Source organism: Parasteatoda tepidariorum, chromosome 5 (genome assembly GCF_043381705.1).
Source record: "Parasteatoda tepidariorum isolate YZ-2023 chromosome 5, CAS_Ptep_4.0, whole genome shotgun sequence".
Taxonomy (NCBI): domain Eukaryota; kingdom Metazoa; phylum Arthropoda; class Arachnida; order Araneae; family Theridiidae; genus Parasteatoda; species Parasteatoda tepidariorum.
The window spans coordinates 30,301,876-30,320,730 of NC_092208.1; the positions used below are offsets into that span (position 1 = coordinate 30,301,876).

Sequence of the window (18,855 nt, forward strand, 5' to 3'; positions counted from 1 at the left end):
GATTAGTATAATTTTTGTGATAAAATTTGTATTCTGTCTTCCTTTTAAAATTTTATTGGGGTTACAAATTAGTTCGGTCCGTTTTCAAAAGATAGCTCAGACTGTAAAGAATGTTTCATAGTGACAGATGGTTTCGGTGGTTTCAGAGAGGTTATACATCTGTCAATAATATTCAGTTTACATCACTTTGAGTTTCATACAAAAACCCTGTTTTGTACTTTGTTGAATAAGTCAAATTTTGTGGTAAATAAGCACCATTTGCGGGAGGTTTTAATGTTTCTGCTTTAACTGCAAGAAAAGTGCAGCTGAAGCGCATCGAATGCTTGTAGAAGTTAATGGTGACAATGCTCCAGCTGATAAATCATGTAGGGAATGGTTTCAACGTTTCAAGAATTTTGAATAAAGAATGGTGAATGGCGAAAGAAGAATGGTGAATGGTGTTGTATACTATGAGCTGTTACAACCTGCTGATTCCAGTACGGGCGATCGGTATAGGCTACAATTGATTCGTTTGAGTCGTGCATTAAGAGAAAAACGGCCCGAATACGAGCACGGACATGACGTAGTTATTCTTCTGCATGATAACGGTCGGCCTCATGTCGCAAAAAATTATTTGGAAATGCGCAAGTGGGATATTTTACCGCACCCACTGTATTCACCAGACATTTCTCCTTTTGATTGCTGGTTGTTCTGACGGATGCAAAACGATTTGGCAGGTCACCGGTTTATTTCTTTCGTGGAAATCGAAAATTGGCCCCTAACTTGGATCGCCTCAAAGGACGAGACATTTTTTCGAGATGGAATTTGAAAATTGCCTGAGAGGTGGGAAAAATAAGTAGCCAGCGATGGACAATACTTTGATTAATCTGTTCATTCATTCTGTTCAAAAATAAATGCATTTTTGACCACAAAAAAACGGGCCGAACTAATTTCTATACTCAATATGTATTTAAAACTTTTTTTTATTCAAAATTAAATTTCCTTCCAATAAATTTTTATGTTTAACATTTTAAGTGAAAATTTTCTAATCTCAAGAATATTTTTAACTTTACCTTAGCAAAAATCATTTGAAAAATTCATGTAAATTACGTAGATAGAGAAGAATCAAATGATTTGTAAAAATATTTCAAATATAACTTTTTTAATAAATTGAATAAGCTATCCATACTTTCAATACGTTTCTAAGAGAATACATAATGTAATTAATTATACGAAAGAAATAATTTACTACTTACCTATTTCATTTGTATCGTCCATAATTGTATCATAAAATAAGTTTCTAAAAAATGTCTTTTTTTAATTTTCGAACTATTTTATTCTTTTTGAAATTCATCATTTGTAATTTTTATTTAATATAGCAATATATTTCTTTTACCACATGCTATAATATTTGAGATTTTCAGAGAACTCGTAAAGCCAGACCCATAATTACCCTTTATGGCTATGATAGAATGACGTATAATATTACTACAAATTTTATCGCCAAATAAATTCGCCAACTGCGCCTTATCTATAGTTAGATATTTAGAATGTTAGGGATGCTAATAAAACTTTTATTTGCAAATTAAAGATTTACGCAACCTAAGACATCGTTTTCGTTGTTGATAATATAATCACCTCCGAGATAATATTAGTTCAAAATGTATTGAAATGAATTATAAATTTTGTGTAATCTTTAGTTTTAAACAAAAATGAACTTATATTTTCCCAGAACATTTTTTCTCTCCAGATTTTCTTGTAAAAAACAAACGACTGTAAAAAAAGAAAGAAAGAAAACGTTCATCTTAAACTGTAAACATATGGTGTCTATATTTAGATATGGGAATATAAGAAATGTTTGTTTTTAGTTTAAGATGGACTTTTTCTTTCTTAAATCACAAATATTTGTTTGAATTTTACTCTAAAAGATAAATAACTTTTAAATGTATCTGAAATTTTCTCTATATCGTCTCGATAATTTCTAAAATTGTTTTCGTATTCAAAGAAAATACTTGTCACTTAGCAGTATGTTGACCCGAATTTTTTTACTTTTTAAAACGTTTAGCTTCTCCTAATTTATATCTCGTTTTAGAAAAAAACGATTTATTTAAAATTTTAAGTCAATTGGGTATAATATAGCCTACGTCACAGGTTGTGTTGTTCCTACTAAATTTGACCCATGTACGCCATTTTCAGCGAGCCTAACTTCGAGCCACAAATAAACAAACGAAGTGTTCGATCGTTTAAAGAGCTACTCGTCAGATTTTATTGCATTATAAAGAAAAGTTATTGAAACTAAATACAACTAAATAAACAACAACAGCTGAAATACATAACAACAACTACTAATAACAATAACTAAATAAACAACAACTAAATTCCATTCGTTTAGCATTGCGTCATATGTTGCTCCTACTAAATCGAAGTAGTTGTGTTTTTTTCATATTATACCCAATTGAACTACTGAAAAACTGCCCTTATCAACTGTGAAATAATGTTATTTTCGCCCCAAAAAATGCTTTTCAGATAAATGAGAAGATGGATTTCTTTCCAGGTTTATCGCATTAGATATCAGTGAGTTAAAAACTTAGACATCATGATTTATAAGTCTATTTGGTTGTACTGAAATTGCATTTTAGGATTCCATGCCAGAAAAGATTGGAAACTGCTGCCTTAGACAACCAAAAATTTAGAGTTGTGGAGAAAACAATGCAAAGATTACGATGAAATAAGGGTTCATCTAAAAATTAGTTCAAAAGATATTAATTAAATTTGCATTAAAATTTATAAAATTTGTCATTATTAAACGTTTTTTTGAAGGGCATGACATGAAGCTCCTTGTAAAAAGAAATTTCTCAATTATTGTACGAGATACTAACATTTTTCGTAAACATGTGTTCGTTTTAGGATTTAAACAGTGATTTTTTTTTCATACAGGTCGTTGAACAGCCGACGCAATTTTGAGTTTACGGCTACCAATGTTCAACCGCGTAACCTTGCAGTTTTAAACCCAATCCGGAAGACAAGCGTACTCCAGGATCAAGTATTGGGAGACATTTTACCTTCACGGAGGACTTTTTGAGGGAACTAGCTCGCATTTACATTGCATGGCGAGGAAAACCACGGAAACCTCCCACCGTTAGTTTGACGGCATGGGGACTGTAATCCATGATCCGTCTACCACTGAGGATATTTTACGCTAGCACTGTGTTCGGTGCGAGCCGGGTGCGGAGTTTGTATCGACCAGATACCGAACAATTCTAAATATGCTAAAAAAATTAATGAATAAATAAAAATAGTGAAAAAAAACTATTCAATGTGAAGAATGAAATTTTTTTATTGTTTTATCATTGATAGTCTAGGTTTTGTCTTAGACAGTTGAAATCACAGGTATACAGTGCCAACTAGTCTAGTAGTTTTTTGCGTATGCATACATTGAAATTGAATAAAATAAACTGAACAAGCTTTTGATGAATAACCGTATAAACAGCGTAAATGGATATCCAAGAAAAATTATTCTTTATTCTAGAATTTGATATTTTATTTTCAATTTCTAGGGTTAGTTATAAATACCGATGTAATTATTTCTGAATGCATGTTATTTTAGTGATTTATTTAATGCGTTGTTATTAAAAAAGCTTATATTTCTTTTTTAATTTTACTATAGTTTTTCTCATTGCAATTTCACTGAAAGAATTTCATGAAAACAGCCAAGATATTAAATAAATAATAGGTTGGATATTACAAATATCAAAAATTATTACTGGTACTAACTTACAAGATTGTTCCTGTGATCGTTTCACGAAACACTTTTTGGGAACCCCTGGTCTAGTATTCTTGTTTAAGAAATATATGATCGCACGGATGAAAACTGTTTGGAATTTTGTCAATATTCGAACTGAAAACTTTTACGCCCTAAATTATTGAAAGGAATAATACACACAATAAAAATTTAGTGATTAAAAAACTTTATTTACTTCAAAATATTGAAAATGGTTATAAAAGCTGATATATTTTGTGAGCTCAAAAAATAATCACTCTTTCTGAAGACTAGTCAGACGAGAACGAGAAAAAAAAAATGATTTGTAAAAGAAAACATAAAGGGGAAAATTCGAAACACCGTTTCCCCCAGCTATTTTCTCCATTTAAATAAATTTTTATAAGTTTTAAAAAATTAAAAAAATTATAAATCAGCAGTGTTTCCCTGAATACGGACTTGTCTGAAATGAAGCATTTCAAAGGATGCAAGAAAAATTCGATTATAAATTTATATAGACTGATTTAAGAATATTTTAGAAGGCACAAAACAAAATACAACCAAAGAATTTCTGTGATAAAATACAAAAATGAAGCAGAATTATATAGGGGAGAGTCGGGTAGTCCCGCTCGCTTAAGGAGTATTGCTTATATTTCTGTATAATAATGAGTAATAATAAATATTTTGTGTGTTTCTATTGTTTTATCATCTAATTAAATAATGCAAAAAGAATAAACCAAAAAATGAATAGTTTAACTTAAAAAAATAGAAATTTAAAAAAACATGTTTTTCAGCTCTTTTCAAAATGTGTCGGGTAGCCCCGCCCAGATACAAAGTTATGTTTTTTGACTGTTTTTTCAGGTGTAAATGAAAGTGACCAATGTATTGACAATAGGTAAACCACGTTTATCATTTGTATCACAAAATTATTTTATTTATTACATATTTATATACTTTTTCAGTGAATTCTATCATTTAGTAACAATCATTTAATAACAACATTATTTGTTGTTAAAAAGGCATATAACATTCAAATTTGAAGCAATAAAATAATAATTTTTGCAACCGCACATTTATTGACGAAATAAAATTGGTCGTTGATACCAGACATTCATGTGAGCGGGGCTACCCGAAATCCAATTTTTTTGTAAATTTGTAATTACTCGAACAATTTTTTACATACAAACTTCTTTCTTTGTGCAAATTAAACTTAAGACTACATACTTTAATGCTGTATGTATAGAAAAAATTATTTTTTTAGTATTAAAATGAAGTTTAATCGAAACATTCAACCAATTTTTCTTAATTTCATGACTACTGTATTCAACATATTTTCAAAACTATTGTTTACCATGTTACCAGCTGCATAAATACTTGAAACTTTGAAAATAATCTTTTTTTAATATAACAATTAATGTCCGATGGCCCATTGACTTGAAAAAATATTCTATACATATGAAATTGACAGAGGGCGGGGGTACCCGCTGGGCGGGGCTACCCGACTCACCCCTATTATATGAAAAGTAAGGAGTTTCTTTTATAGTAAGAAATATTAATTCACTTTTTAAATTGGTTCACATCGGTTTTGAAAATTAGCATCTCTGCTTCTCTTTCGGTTGCTCTTCAAGAGATAGAAGATAGTAATTGTAAATTGCATATAAGGTAATCTTACTCATAACTTATACAAAAAATAATTTATTATCGCCAAAAAATATGCTTAGAAATTACAAATGGTAATCATTTGCAAAGGGAATGGAAATAGTAACACATGTTTCATGCGCCATAAAAAGCATCATTCCTTGTTATGTAAACCAGACAATTTAGAGTTGCTTGGCGCCACTTATTTTAAGCCATCTTTCCCAAATCGGAACTAAATCGAAATATGTATTCAAGAAACTTAGAGTCATCGACACAGAGAAGGAAATGATTTATCTTATCTGCTGCCTGCTTGGCATCTGTTAAGTGAAAGTGCAGTCTAGTTCTTATTCTCATCTAATTATTTCAGTTTGTAGATTTTTTCATTGAGGATCGTGCTTTGATTGACAAAAAGTGCTTTACGAAGGCAAATTTTCTCCGATATTTGATCCAGGAGTTCTTTTGTCTTCTGGGTTGGGTTCAAAATTACAAGGCGGCGGATTTGAACATTAGTAGTCTTAAACCCAAACAATTGGGTCGGCTGTTCAACGACGGTTAAAATATAAAATAATTGAACTGAATAAAAGATTAAATACACTTTTATTTACAATTGATAAAGAACAAAGAAACACGCAATTTTTAAGTAAACTAAGTACGTGGAATACTCACCAAATATTTTGTCACAGTACTCAGTACGGCAGAAAACTATACAGGATAAAATTTAAAAAAAGTGACGTTTTTAGAGAACAAACTGTAATAGACTAATTTTCATTTTGTGATCATTACACAGTTAGGTATAAATAGTTAATGGTTGAGTATTTATTTCTTCCAATATTTTTATCCATTTTCATCCAAATGAAAATTAAAACTTGAATTCACCATTTCATCGAATTTATTTTTTTTTAAATTTATTTATTAGACATTTTAATAGTTAACCTTGTTGAATTTCGCATCATCACCATTTAGTTTTAGATACTGTGGCATTGTTTTTCTTAATTATAACGGATGAAAATAGATTTTTTAAAAAAAAGTAAGTTTCCAAACTAAAATCATATTAAATTTTTATAGGTCATCCCATGTTGCAGTTTCTCGACTTTGTTTCAACGGAAACCTGAGTACATTTTATCTGATGATCTAATTTTCACGTAGTAGTATGCAATTTAAAAGGCTTAAGGAGTAGAGTTTGGAAGAACCCGGGTTTTTTTCAAACTCGCAGCCTTATCAAAACCCGGGTTTTATCAAGTTTTTGATGAAAAAATTGGGCTTTTTCGTTTTTTTAAGGAAGTTAAAAATTGCTATGTTATTATATTTATTTCTTCTCAATAAACAGATTGTTACATAAGAATTTAAAATTATTCCATTAAAATATTCCAAATTTTTTTTATTGCATTTACACAGAGCTAGTTCCGAAGTCTGTTGGGATAAAATTCAACTTTTTCCTCTGGTACCATTACAAATGAATCTGCACTTTTTTAAAATTCCTATTCAACTTTTGATTATCATAAAATTATTTAACTGTTTATCGCCAAATAGTTTGTTGAGTAATGTTGCGTTAATTCTTAACAACAGTTTTAAAATCATAATTTTAATTGCAAATTTTTCTTGGAAACTGTTTTATATAAAACTTATAGTACAGGCAAATGTAACTTATTTACTATTTATTAAGCTACATAAAGTTTTCAATGAGTTTTTATAAAATGTTACGTAATAATGTAATATTACATGATAGCTTTATATAATAAAAGAAATAAACTTTTCCTTTAACTAAAAATAATAAAAATAATAAATAATTAACTAAAAATAATAAAAATAATTTAACTAAAAATAAAAATAACAAGTCATAACAATAGTAGAGAATAATATTAACAAAGGATAATGAATAACTATATCAAGCAAATTTCTTCAAAAAAATCAATAAATAATTTGTTAATCGAATAAATTTTTTACTGTTTTTTTCAAACATTTTTGCATGTTTTTATTTTTTACATGTTTTTTTACGCGTTCTACATTTTTTTAAATGGGAAAAAAAAAATGTTAATCTTAATTTCTGAAATTAATTATACAGCTCAGAAAAAAAATTCTCAAACCTAATTAAATTTTATGAAATTATAAAAAATTGAATAGTTACTAGTTTCTTAAACATTATTAAATTTTAAAAAAAAAAACAGTTTTTATGTTTTATTTAATTTTCGATTATAACCGTTGTAGAACAGCTGACCCAATTTAGGGCTTACGACTACCAATGTTCAACTCCGTAGCCTTGTAGTTTTGAACCCAATCCAGAAGGCGAGGGAACTCTTGAATCAAGTTTTGGGAGTCATTTTGCCTTCGTGGAGGACTTTTTTGAGGGAACTAACCCGCACTTCCTACGAAAACCTCCTACGGTTAGCGTGATGGCAAGGAGACTCTAATCCATTAGCCATCTACCACTGAGCTTTTCTTTTTTATAATAATGAATTAACTTAATTTATAATTTATATCTTAACAGTTTGCTTCAAAGAAAGATTTATAACACCCACGCATGATCTTCAAAAGGATCATGAGTAAGTGGAGGTGGCGTTCATTAAGCGCCACGGGGAATTACCAATTTCATTCTGCTTCTCTCACTGGCTGGACAGAGCGGATCGATCACGTGATGTGTTCAAATTAAATTAGTGAAATTTTTTTTCAGGTTCAAGACTGGCAATGCCGTCCAAGTACAAAAAATTGCCAGGAAATGGGAAGTACAAATCTTTTTTCACTGAATAACTGTATGCATAAATTTCATCAGGTCTGATGAAAAGTACGAGAACAAGGGCGCCGGCAGCGGGGTGCAAGGGGGTTCAGTTGCAACCCCCTGGCTTTTTTTATAAGCAATTATAGAGTATAATAATTCTTTTATTACAAATATTTTTATTCAAAAACAAATAATTAAGTAATTATTGATACGTAACATTTAAAAAATTGCATATTATTCGTCATGCATATTATTCGTCATGCATGTTATTCGTCATGCATATTATTCGTCATGCATATTATTCGTTATGCATATATTATAACAGCATATTTATTCATCATAAATTTTTGTACAATAACATATGAATATAAATCAGGGGTTCAACTAACCTAACTTAATGATTGCTTGAAACTATGCACCATTAAATAGAAAACTATTTCCTTATTTTTTTATAGAATAGCCATCGTAAAATAACAGAAGAACTTAAGTAAATTAAGAACTTTTATATTAGCTCAAGTATATATTTATAAAAATTTATAGAGGAAATGCATCCGAAATCTTGAAAAAGTGGGTTTAAGTAGCTCGGACTTATGGTATTTTATCAAAGTAAGATTATGGTAATTTATCGAAGTAAGTGTCTTACGTTTTTGTATATAAAAGGAGAGCAAACTTGTTTTCATTCAAATACATTACATTTTAACTAAATTTAATATTAAAGTTTTAAAACTAAATGAAAGTAAAAAGTTATTTTATAAATTTAGTGGGTTTCATGCTTAAGAAATTCAGGTATTAAAAGTTTATAAGTGGAACTTCCTTTTCAAATCTCATTTTATTTCTATATGTTTAAAAGAGAAAATTATGTAAGCATTACTTCCAATTGAAATCGTTTAAGATATCCATACATTTTAGAAAATTGCACGTTTATAAGAGAAATTGAAATTGCATAGTGGATCTATGCAATTCAAATTCATTTCTATTCTATTTCCAAGGAAAAAGAGTAAAATACAAAAGTATATTATATTCATCGCTACATAACTGTTTAAGCGTCATTAGCCTTTCTCTTTTATGAACATAATAACTTAAGAAAAAAACCTATTTATCCTGTATAAAATCAAACAGATTTAAATTTCTAAAATTAAAAATTAATACTGATATTGTTAAATTAAAATTTTTCTAGAATTTAATATAAAACTACGACTACACATTTTTATTGTTTTAAGGACACGTTACGAAAGATATAGAAAGTACATTATTTACTTAAAGAACTACAAGAAAGTTTTCAGACAGATCTGTTATTATTGTTCCTTGTAATCGTAAAAAGGTGATAATCCTTCGCTTCAAAAACATGGGCTAATTATATTTAATATAATAAATGTGATGTTTATTATCTTGGCAACCCCACTACACCATCTGAACACTATAAACGTAACTTCGCTTGCTTATCAAGAAATACCTTAAATTCTCCATCTGACTTATCATCAAATAGTTTTATGGTATTATCATTGGTACTTATCATTAAGGCCGCTCATTTCACGACAATGCAACTTTTTGAAACCAGATGTTTTCAAGGTATAAAACGCTGTTTAATCAGCCAATCGTAATCCATCTAAAACAAGACATTTGTTTGTATAGAAGAAATATACATTTAATATGGTTGTTGATTTTAATTACCATCTCAAAGGGCAAGTTAAACAAGTGAGTACCGCTTTGTTCTAATTTATAGTTTGTTTTCAACTAGCTCGTTCATACCCCATTGAGTAATTTCATATAAAAATGATGTAAGTTTGTTTCATAACATGTTTGAGAGCTTTAGAATTATGAGACATTTAATCATTTATCTAATATCGGAATATCTTATGTATTGCCTGTTTTATTTTAAAATTAAGATTAAGGTGTATTGACTGAAAAAAAAGTAACTTGATTTTTTAGTACCGGCACTTTAGATGCATCATCCGTAAAATCCATTTAACCGTAGAATACATTTTGACCATAAAATATTATACCATAATATTTATTCAATTAGAATGGTTCAGTAATTGCACGATAATACTATATATAATAAACTACAACATGGTAATTGTACTCTAGTAAAACATTGGTAAGAGTTGAACTGTATTTTTGCGAATTTGTTGCGAACTTAAGAAACTCTGTCCCATATTATGGTAAAAGTTAAAGAGAACACTTGAGTATGCTATATTAGAGTGTAGTTAAACATAGTTCGAACTTGAATGGAAATATGTTAACTTAGATGGAAATATTGTTCAAACTAACACTTTATAAAAGTTACAAAAAGTTTGCACTTTATTATACACATAGTACCTATAATTATGAACCATATTATAGGCTCACAGTACCTATAATATGGTTCGGCAATGAACCGAAGTTTTTTAGTAAAGTGGAACTTAAGTTGCTTCGTATTTGTCCTTCGTAACTTATATAAAGAAATCTCCAAAATCAGAATATAATTCACATTTTGATAAATTGGCTCCCTCTACAAGACGAGTTAAATCTGTTCGTAAGGTAATTGGAAATCCCGGCTGATTGCAAATGTTACAGTTATTTTACGATGTGCCAGACTAGTTGAAAAAATCTCTTTGTTTATTGAAGATTACGATATGTGAGGCTAATCTAATAAGATTTCTTGAAAGTTTTAATGTTATTGCTGCATGGTATTACCAGATGCTAACCTTCTTTGTCGTTTAGATATATTTGTAATAGGCTAATTGTAAAATATGAGTTTTGCAGACAGCCGAAATTCCAATGCCAATGAGCATAGAAAGCCCACAGCAATAAGCCTAACAAATGACGTTCACTTAATGCAGTGTTTCCCAAAGTGTGGTACGCGTACCCCCAGGGGTACGGGAACAGTNGCTATATGTTAAATATGAGTTTTTGCAAACTGCCGAAATTCCTGTACCAATGCGCATAGAAAGCTCACAGCAATAAGCCTAACAAATGAAGTTCACTTTATGCAAAAGCCGGGTTGTTTTTCACTTAACCAACGGCATATACACCTCTCAGAAATAAAACACTCTTTTTAGACGATTTGCACTCTTTTTATCTGTATATACTGTTATACTGTATTATTTATTTATGACAACAATTTCATCACGAAATCTCGTGATAATTAATGAAACTCAAAGCTGGGAAATGCTTGACGAAACAGCTCTCTCACTCGTGTATCAGCTAAGTTCACTCAGCGAGTTCTACATCATTTTTTTTTATCTGATTTGTATACCATTTCCTTTATTTGACTAGATGCTACAAGAGCCAAGGGTTCACTTGTTCGCTAGTTAAGTTGAATGTTTTGGTTCGACTTCTGGAAAGGTTTGCGAACTCATTAAATTACACTTTTTTTCATTCTATGTTGTGCTTCCTAATCAATCATATTAACCGATATGTTCAAATAAGCCAATTTTTTTGACGAAATTCGTATCCTCCCAACAAGAGAAATAGTAGATTTCTTCGATTTGTTGAGATGATGGCTCAGAGCATTTCCGACGAAGCAACCCGTCAAAGAAGATGTTCTACAATTTAAAAGTTCATTATTTAAGGGGCAAATGCTCCAAATTGTTCTAGTATGTGGAAAAACCAGTCCTTATAGGAGACACTCCACAGTCCAAGGATGAGAACTGAGACCACGTCTATCAACTTCGTTGCGATGGTACATAACTTTGCTTAACGATTGCTTCTTCAGAATTCAACATAACCTGTACAGATTACCCATGTTTATGGATTAATGAAGTTAGGATAAGTGGAACTTTATTGCACATTCATAAAATGCTTTTGCTATGTAAAATACCGTATTTTATAAGCTCTAATTGTTTCATTTAACAATTGTTAAAACTTTATTCATTTCTGACACATACTTTAGCAGAGACAAGCTTAACAGCTAAAAATAAAACTCGCCATAATAAATAAAATTTATACTTGTCAGCTTCACGGAGAGAAATAAATACAATTGATATATTCATCACTGTGGAATGAAAACGAGACAGAAACACTACACGTCATAAACCGGAAGAGGAAGTCAAAGACGAAATGGACGCTGAATTAAATTATTCGAAAGAGAATTATGAACTCATTTTGCTTTCGGCAGTCACGTATTCGGAAGCTACTCGGTTAATTAATTAAATCTTTATGAAAAAGGATCTTGATTGTTTTACTTAATATTAAGTGCATTCTTCAATTCCCCTTCTGATAGATATCATTTTTAAAATTGGAAATGATTCATAATTTTCAACTTAAAGGTATTCCGAATCTACTCAGCTAATTAAGTATTAATAAAATGAATCTAGTTTGTCTTACAGGAAACTTTAGAAAAAGTGCTTTCTTCAATGCATTCTCTCATATATATAATTTCGAAAAAATGGAAATGACCTCAACTAAGTTTCAACTTTTAGGTTTTCGGAATCTACTCTGATAATTAAATGGTCATAAAATAAATCTAGATTATTCTACTTAAAACCTTATAAAAAAGAATTTTTTTTAATACATTCTTTCGTGGATAGAATTTTTTAAAAATTGAAATAACTTACAGCTTTCAACTTTTTGTTATTTAGAACAATTCGATATTTAAAATTTAATGAAGTTTTTATATAAAGAATCTAGATCATGAAGAAATCTAGATAACTTTAGAAAAAGTTCCTTTTTAAATGCCCCTTTAATAGGAATGAATATGACTTATATTTTTAACTTTTAAGTATACCCAGATAATTAAGTAACACTTTTGAAAATTTTAATTGTTTCGTTTAAAAATCATAAAATAAGTGGTCTTATTTATAAAATTTTTCATGGATGTCATTTTCAATAAGAAACAGTAGATCATTTTTCAATTTTAAGGAAACCACTTTGATCCTTATCTATAATGCTTTAACATAATATTTTCTTTACTAATGAAGTAGATTATACACTAACATAACATTTAAACTAAGCAATAGAGCAGACTTTTCGTTAACATAATATTTGAATAATCAATTTAACAGACTATTCTGAAACAAAACAATTTTATTAATCAATGCAACCGATTTCGCTCTAACATATTATTTAACCAATATGGTGTGGCAGGGTTTGAACTTAACATTTATGTTAATCTATACAGCGGATTCATGTTTTCCGCACTGCAGATTAAGAAAAAACCAATAGATTTAAAAATCAGAAAACGTAAATGTGGATGGATTGGACACATTTTTGAAAACCCAGCAAATTCAAAGTAAAACAGGCTCTATAGACTGGACAACAAAGGGTAAACGAAAGAGGGATAGAGCTAAAGTGACAAGGCGCAGAACTATTAAGAACGGGTTAAAGACAATAAACAAAACATGGAGGTAGGTACTTTATTTACATTGCACTACAGCTGCACAATGGGCTATTGGCGACGGTCTGGGAAACATCATTGAAGAGGATCAGAAGACATGCCATCGCAATTTTGATCCACTACAGGAAGAATAACTTAATACTTATGCTATTCATAAATCTAAACAACAGGAATTAAACCCAAATAATGGCACAAAAACTGAATTTAATTTACGTTATTTAGCATTATCCATATGCAGTACAAATTACATTTAATCTTCATTTGGATGTTTGGCAAATTATACTACAAATAAAAATGGAATTTTCGGTGCATAAAAACATAAAAACAATTAACAAAAAGAATTATTAATTTAAAAAAAGTTAATTTATAGATCTTGAAAAAAAATCAATATTAAAAATTTTATGAAATTTAAAAAAAAAAAGTATTTTCAAAAACTTTTTCCAATCATTCCAAAACTCTTCAAACGAAAGTAATCTCTTCAAAATGGCTAAGGACTTGCAATGACTTTCTTTCAGGAAAACTGCGTTTCTTTCACAACAAATCGAATATTTAATTGCCGTATTGATAACTCGAACAAGTTTTCGTTTCAGCAACTGACCCAAACGATTTTTTATTTAACAATTCTTGTTCGAAAGTGAATTGTAGATAGCTGAGGGTAATTGTGGGGACTTCACTTTCGATTTCTTCAGCAGTAATGAACGAGGACATGAACACGCTATTCCTCAGGGCACAAAAATTAACAAGGTCAGATGACAAAGAAAAATCCCTTTACGATTCGGTTACTGATTATGTGTTTACCTTTGGTTCAGCTCAACACCGAAAATGCGTACAACTTACGTAGTACTGATTCTTAATTTACAAGCGTTCTTGGTCCTACATGTAACAGGTAAGTGTATTGGAATAAAATCTATATTAATTGCGTAATTTGTAACTGTTCATGTTTCGTGAAGGTCTTTATAATTGCGGAGTTGGAAAATTATTTGAATTACAAATTAGATTCCATGTTTCCTCGTCAAGGTTAAGATTTGGCCTTAAAATTAATTGTTTATCTTTTTTCTAACTTGTAATATATTTAAGTAACAGGTTTTACCTAGTTAATATTTTCGAAACTGTGCCAACATAAAAAAAATTTAAACTGTAGAATATATTCAGATCACTACAGTTTTATTTGAAATCAACTTCACATTTCTGCTGCTCAAAATGAATTGATATGCTATTTTAAAAAACCTAACATAAAAAGAAAGCTGATTAAAATCTGATAACAAAAACTGTTTTAAAGGATTTATAGGTTTTATAAAGAAATTTGAGTTTTTTATATTCACTTATCTTCAGAAAATAAATAAATTAAGATTAGCAGTTATTTTTCATTTCATAAGCAAATAGTATTTAACTTAATTATATAAAATCTCTTACTATATTTATTTTAATGAAAATGGCCTTATTATTTATTTTGATGAAATATTTATTTTAATGAAATTGCCTTATATTTATTTTAATGAAAATCCTTTAAAACAAAAAACTGTTTTAAAGGATTTATATGTTTAATAAAGAAATTTGAGTTTTTTATATTCACTTATCTTCAAAAAATAACTTAATTAATTAAGATTAGCAGTTATTTTTCATTTCATAATCAAATAGCATTTAACTGATTTATATAAAATCTCTTACTATATTACTTTTAATGAAAATGACTTTTTTAGAAAATGCTGAGGTGTAATGTGTCGACTCAAAATAATTACTATTTTAGCGCAAACGTTAAGATATTAAATTACTTTTTTTAAAAAATGTATTTTAAACACTAATGTATAAATTATATTATATCTAGTGTTCGAAACAAATATGCATGAATTAGAGACAATTAACATCTTCTCATCGATTTTAAAAATAGTGCTCAAATTTTAAATGAATTTTTGTGCCTCGTAAAAATACTAATTTCTGTCGTTTCCCGAACTAATTAATATTTAGAGCCAATTTGAATTTGGCAGAAGTCTAAACATCGATGACTTTCTACGAAGCTAGTGTTACGATATCTTTAATTGTATCAAAACGTAATTTATATTTTAATTTAATTTATTTAATTTCATATTTATTTCGATTTACTACTTATTTAATTGCCTTTTATTTACTCAAAGTAGAGATTAAAGATAAAAATGCATTTCCGGTCCTACCTTATTTTTTGAACACAAGTTTGCGATGACGATATTTATGTATACGGTCTATTCTTTTCTAGTTCACTTTGTAAGCATGGTTTTTAAAAATATTTGTCTTATTTCATTTTTAGATATTTTTCATTAGTCATTATATAAAAGTATTTTCCATTAAAAAATGCTGTAATTTGCTTGGAAATATATAAGTTTTAGCAGATCACTCAACTTTTACTTGTTTATAGATTTTTTTTTGTTTCATTTTATTCCTCAAAATATTATTTTAAATGGTTTTTCATATGGTATAAACAGTTTTTTTTTAATTAAAAGATTAAAAAAGAACTTTCCTCACAAGCACCTTACCAAGTCTTTCAGGGCTGTATTTTTTAACTGCCATGGTGAGAGTGCCACGCGGTCAGACGACGTGGATAGCTCCTGATCTGGTGTCCCCCTTTCCGAAGAAATTTGCCAAAATGTATTGTAACATTACTACTTTCTCTCCTTTCCCCCCATTTTTGCCAAATTTTTTCAATTACTTCTATTTTAAAAATTATAAGTGTCAACCTTTAAAATGCTCAACAATATCTTTTTTTTTTTTTAAGAAAAAAGAAAAGACTGACTTATTAGGTGTGCGTTAAAAATTAAAAAAAAAACTTATTACGTATTTTTTCATACTGACCAGCTTTAAATTGAAAATATTTTCTTCGTCAAACACAAAATTTAATATCTCAATGTTTCTTACAAACTAAGTTTTTTTTAAACAATTTTCACACCAAGGAATTTTTTAAAAAAATATCTTATGTGTTGTTTTAAAATTAGATCTTAGAAACATGAGTAAAATTTAAAGTCAAACTGTCAAAATAGTTCTCGGAAAAAATGCTAAACGAAGGCAACATTGGCGAATTTCAAAATCCGATGTAAAAGAGGTGCCCGGTGTCGAGTGTATTTTATGAAGCAAAATATAGAGCAAAAATTACTTAAATATTTAATTTAGGAGCGTGATATTCGCCTTCATTTATTTCTCATTATGTCATGGAAATAAAAATATAAAACTTGAGTATTTAATACATTTTTATATTAATTTTTATATTTTCATAAAATTTACATACTTCCTATGTTTATATTACGTATTAATTGCTAAATCATGTCAAAATATGTATTTCATTATGCATTATTAGTTAAACATATTCTGAAATACTGAAACAGTACGCATGGTTACATTCGATACAACTACTATGTTCAGTATCTGAGTAAAAAAAAATGCTTCACGTTTTATTCAGACGGAAAAAAGTAATAAACTTTATTAGCACAATTTATCCATTATAGGAAAATTACACTCAGGAAAAAAATATAGTAAAAACTACCAGAATATGGTAAAATTACTATATTTTTGGCTCTATGTAAACAGCAAAATGCAGAGCAATTTTCACCGAATCACTTTGGTAATGATTTAGGTCAAATTATCAATTAAATACGGTTTTGTAACATGTAATAAAATTTGGTAATTGTGGAAAAATTTGGTAATTTTTTTCCGATACCCTAGAGCATATTATGAAACTATTTATTCAGTTTAATTTATCTTTCAATTTTGTATTTTTTTTTTACTGAATGTATAGTAATAAAAAGTATTATTTTCAAACCAGAATTGCCGGTAAATTGTAACCGGGAAAAATTACTAAATGAAGGATTTAAATACCCTATATTTTGGTTTAATGGTTGTTGTTTTTCAGAATTATGGTTGTTGTTTTTTTTCAAGAAGTATCGTCACCATAAAGTATGGTAATTTTGCCAAATTTTAAAAGGAATTTTGTTATTTTAATTTCAAACTTTAAGAGCATTTTTAATACCTGGTAATATTAAAACATATTTATTTAGTAAAAAGTATATTTTTTTATCCAATAGTTTATGAAAGTAAGAAAAGTTACAGTACCGTAGCGTCCCATTTTATTTCATTCCAAGCTCCCCGTGAGAAAATATATGCAGCTATTCAGTCTGATAACGTAATACTCTTTAAGAACATGAACTATGTTGGCCATCTGTAGAAATTATCACGCAATATTTTGACGGTCAACCAGTAGACTGGTAAATGGGTCAGAAATTATTTCATTATTTTATCAAGTAGGAAGTTTTTAATTTCCATCTCAGAGTGGGGAGGGCGTAAGGGGCGTGTCCCAAATGCCTATAAGGTATGAAAATTACGATCAGAATGGTTGGCAACACGTCGGAACAAAATGACGGAATCAATTATCGTTCTTCTGCGGATATGAGTGATTAGCCTATTCTTTTAAATTTTATTTTCAAAATTCTTGTGATCTTTTTTTTAAAAAAAAATACCCCGAAGAGAACCGCGGTGACTCTGAGGATAGAGCGTTCGCTTTCCAATGATGTAAACCGGGTTCGAATACCAGAGATGTCTGGTTGATACAAATTCAACACCCTGCTCACGCCCGCTATAGTACTGACGTTAAATATCCTCAGTGGTAGACGAATCATGGGTTACAGTCCTCTTGCCGTCAGGTTAATCGTGGGAGATTTTTGTGGTTTTTCTCTCAACCGTTTTTTTTTTTATCTCAACCGTTGTAAGCATTTCTAGAATATACGCAGAGGGTATTATTTACAAAAACTTTTTTTAAATGATTTTTTCTGTTAATAATTTGTTTGTCACATGAAAATCTGTCATTTTCCTGGTTACTTTTATTTAGTAATTTATAACCAAAATAGATAGCGCCAGCATTTAATATCTTATGTTAATAGATTGATTAGATTCTGGAATGGGTTCATGTAACGCAAATGCGGGTTAGTTCCATCAAAAATCCCTCAACGAAGGCAAAATTTCTCCCGGTACTTAATCCAGGAGTTCCCTTGTCTTCTGAATTGGGTTCAAAATTACAAAGCTACGGAGTTGAACATTATTTGTCGTAAACCCAAATATTAGGTCGCCTGTTCAATGACGGTTATAAAATAAAGGGTTAAGGATGATGAATTTGTTTAATTAAAGTGTCTTAAAGATACTAAAACCTGATATATCAAATAATAGCGAATGTTTTACTCTCTATTGTCTTCTGGAATGGGTTCAAAATTGCAAGGTTACGGAGTTAAACATTGGTAATCGTAAACCCAAAATTGGGTCTACTGTTGAACGACGGTTATAAAATATAATAAAATAGAGAGAAGAAAAATGTTTTGAATATTTATCGGGACAAATTTTTAAGTAGGAACTATTTAACTCACTCTCAAGAGTGATTTGAATAATTCCAAAAACATCAAGCATTTTTTCAAAATTAAAAATAAGGTTCTTTAAAATAAT

General features: G+C 29.2%; 1 protein-coding gene across 2 annotated transcripts in view; it reads right to left on the minus strand.

Moving 5' to 3' along the window:
- Positions 1–17,655, minus strand: part of LOC107445983 (cationic amino acid transporter 4) — a 30,823-nt gene extending 13,168 nt beyond the window's left edge. Inside the window, exon 1 of one of the 2 annotated variants that reach the window (XM_043054577.2) lies at positions 17,479–17,655. In XM_043054577.2, the coding sequence (XP_042910511.1) occupies positions 17,479–17,491 (13 nt within the window). In that variant the 5' untranslated portion in view covers positions 17,492–17,655. Of the gene's footprint in view, positions 1–1,235; positions 1,449–17,478 lie in introns of those variants that run through there. The other variant, XM_016060503.4, reaches the window with a different exon arrangement.
- Between the last annotated feature and the right edge of the window lie 1,200 nt (positions 17,656–18,855).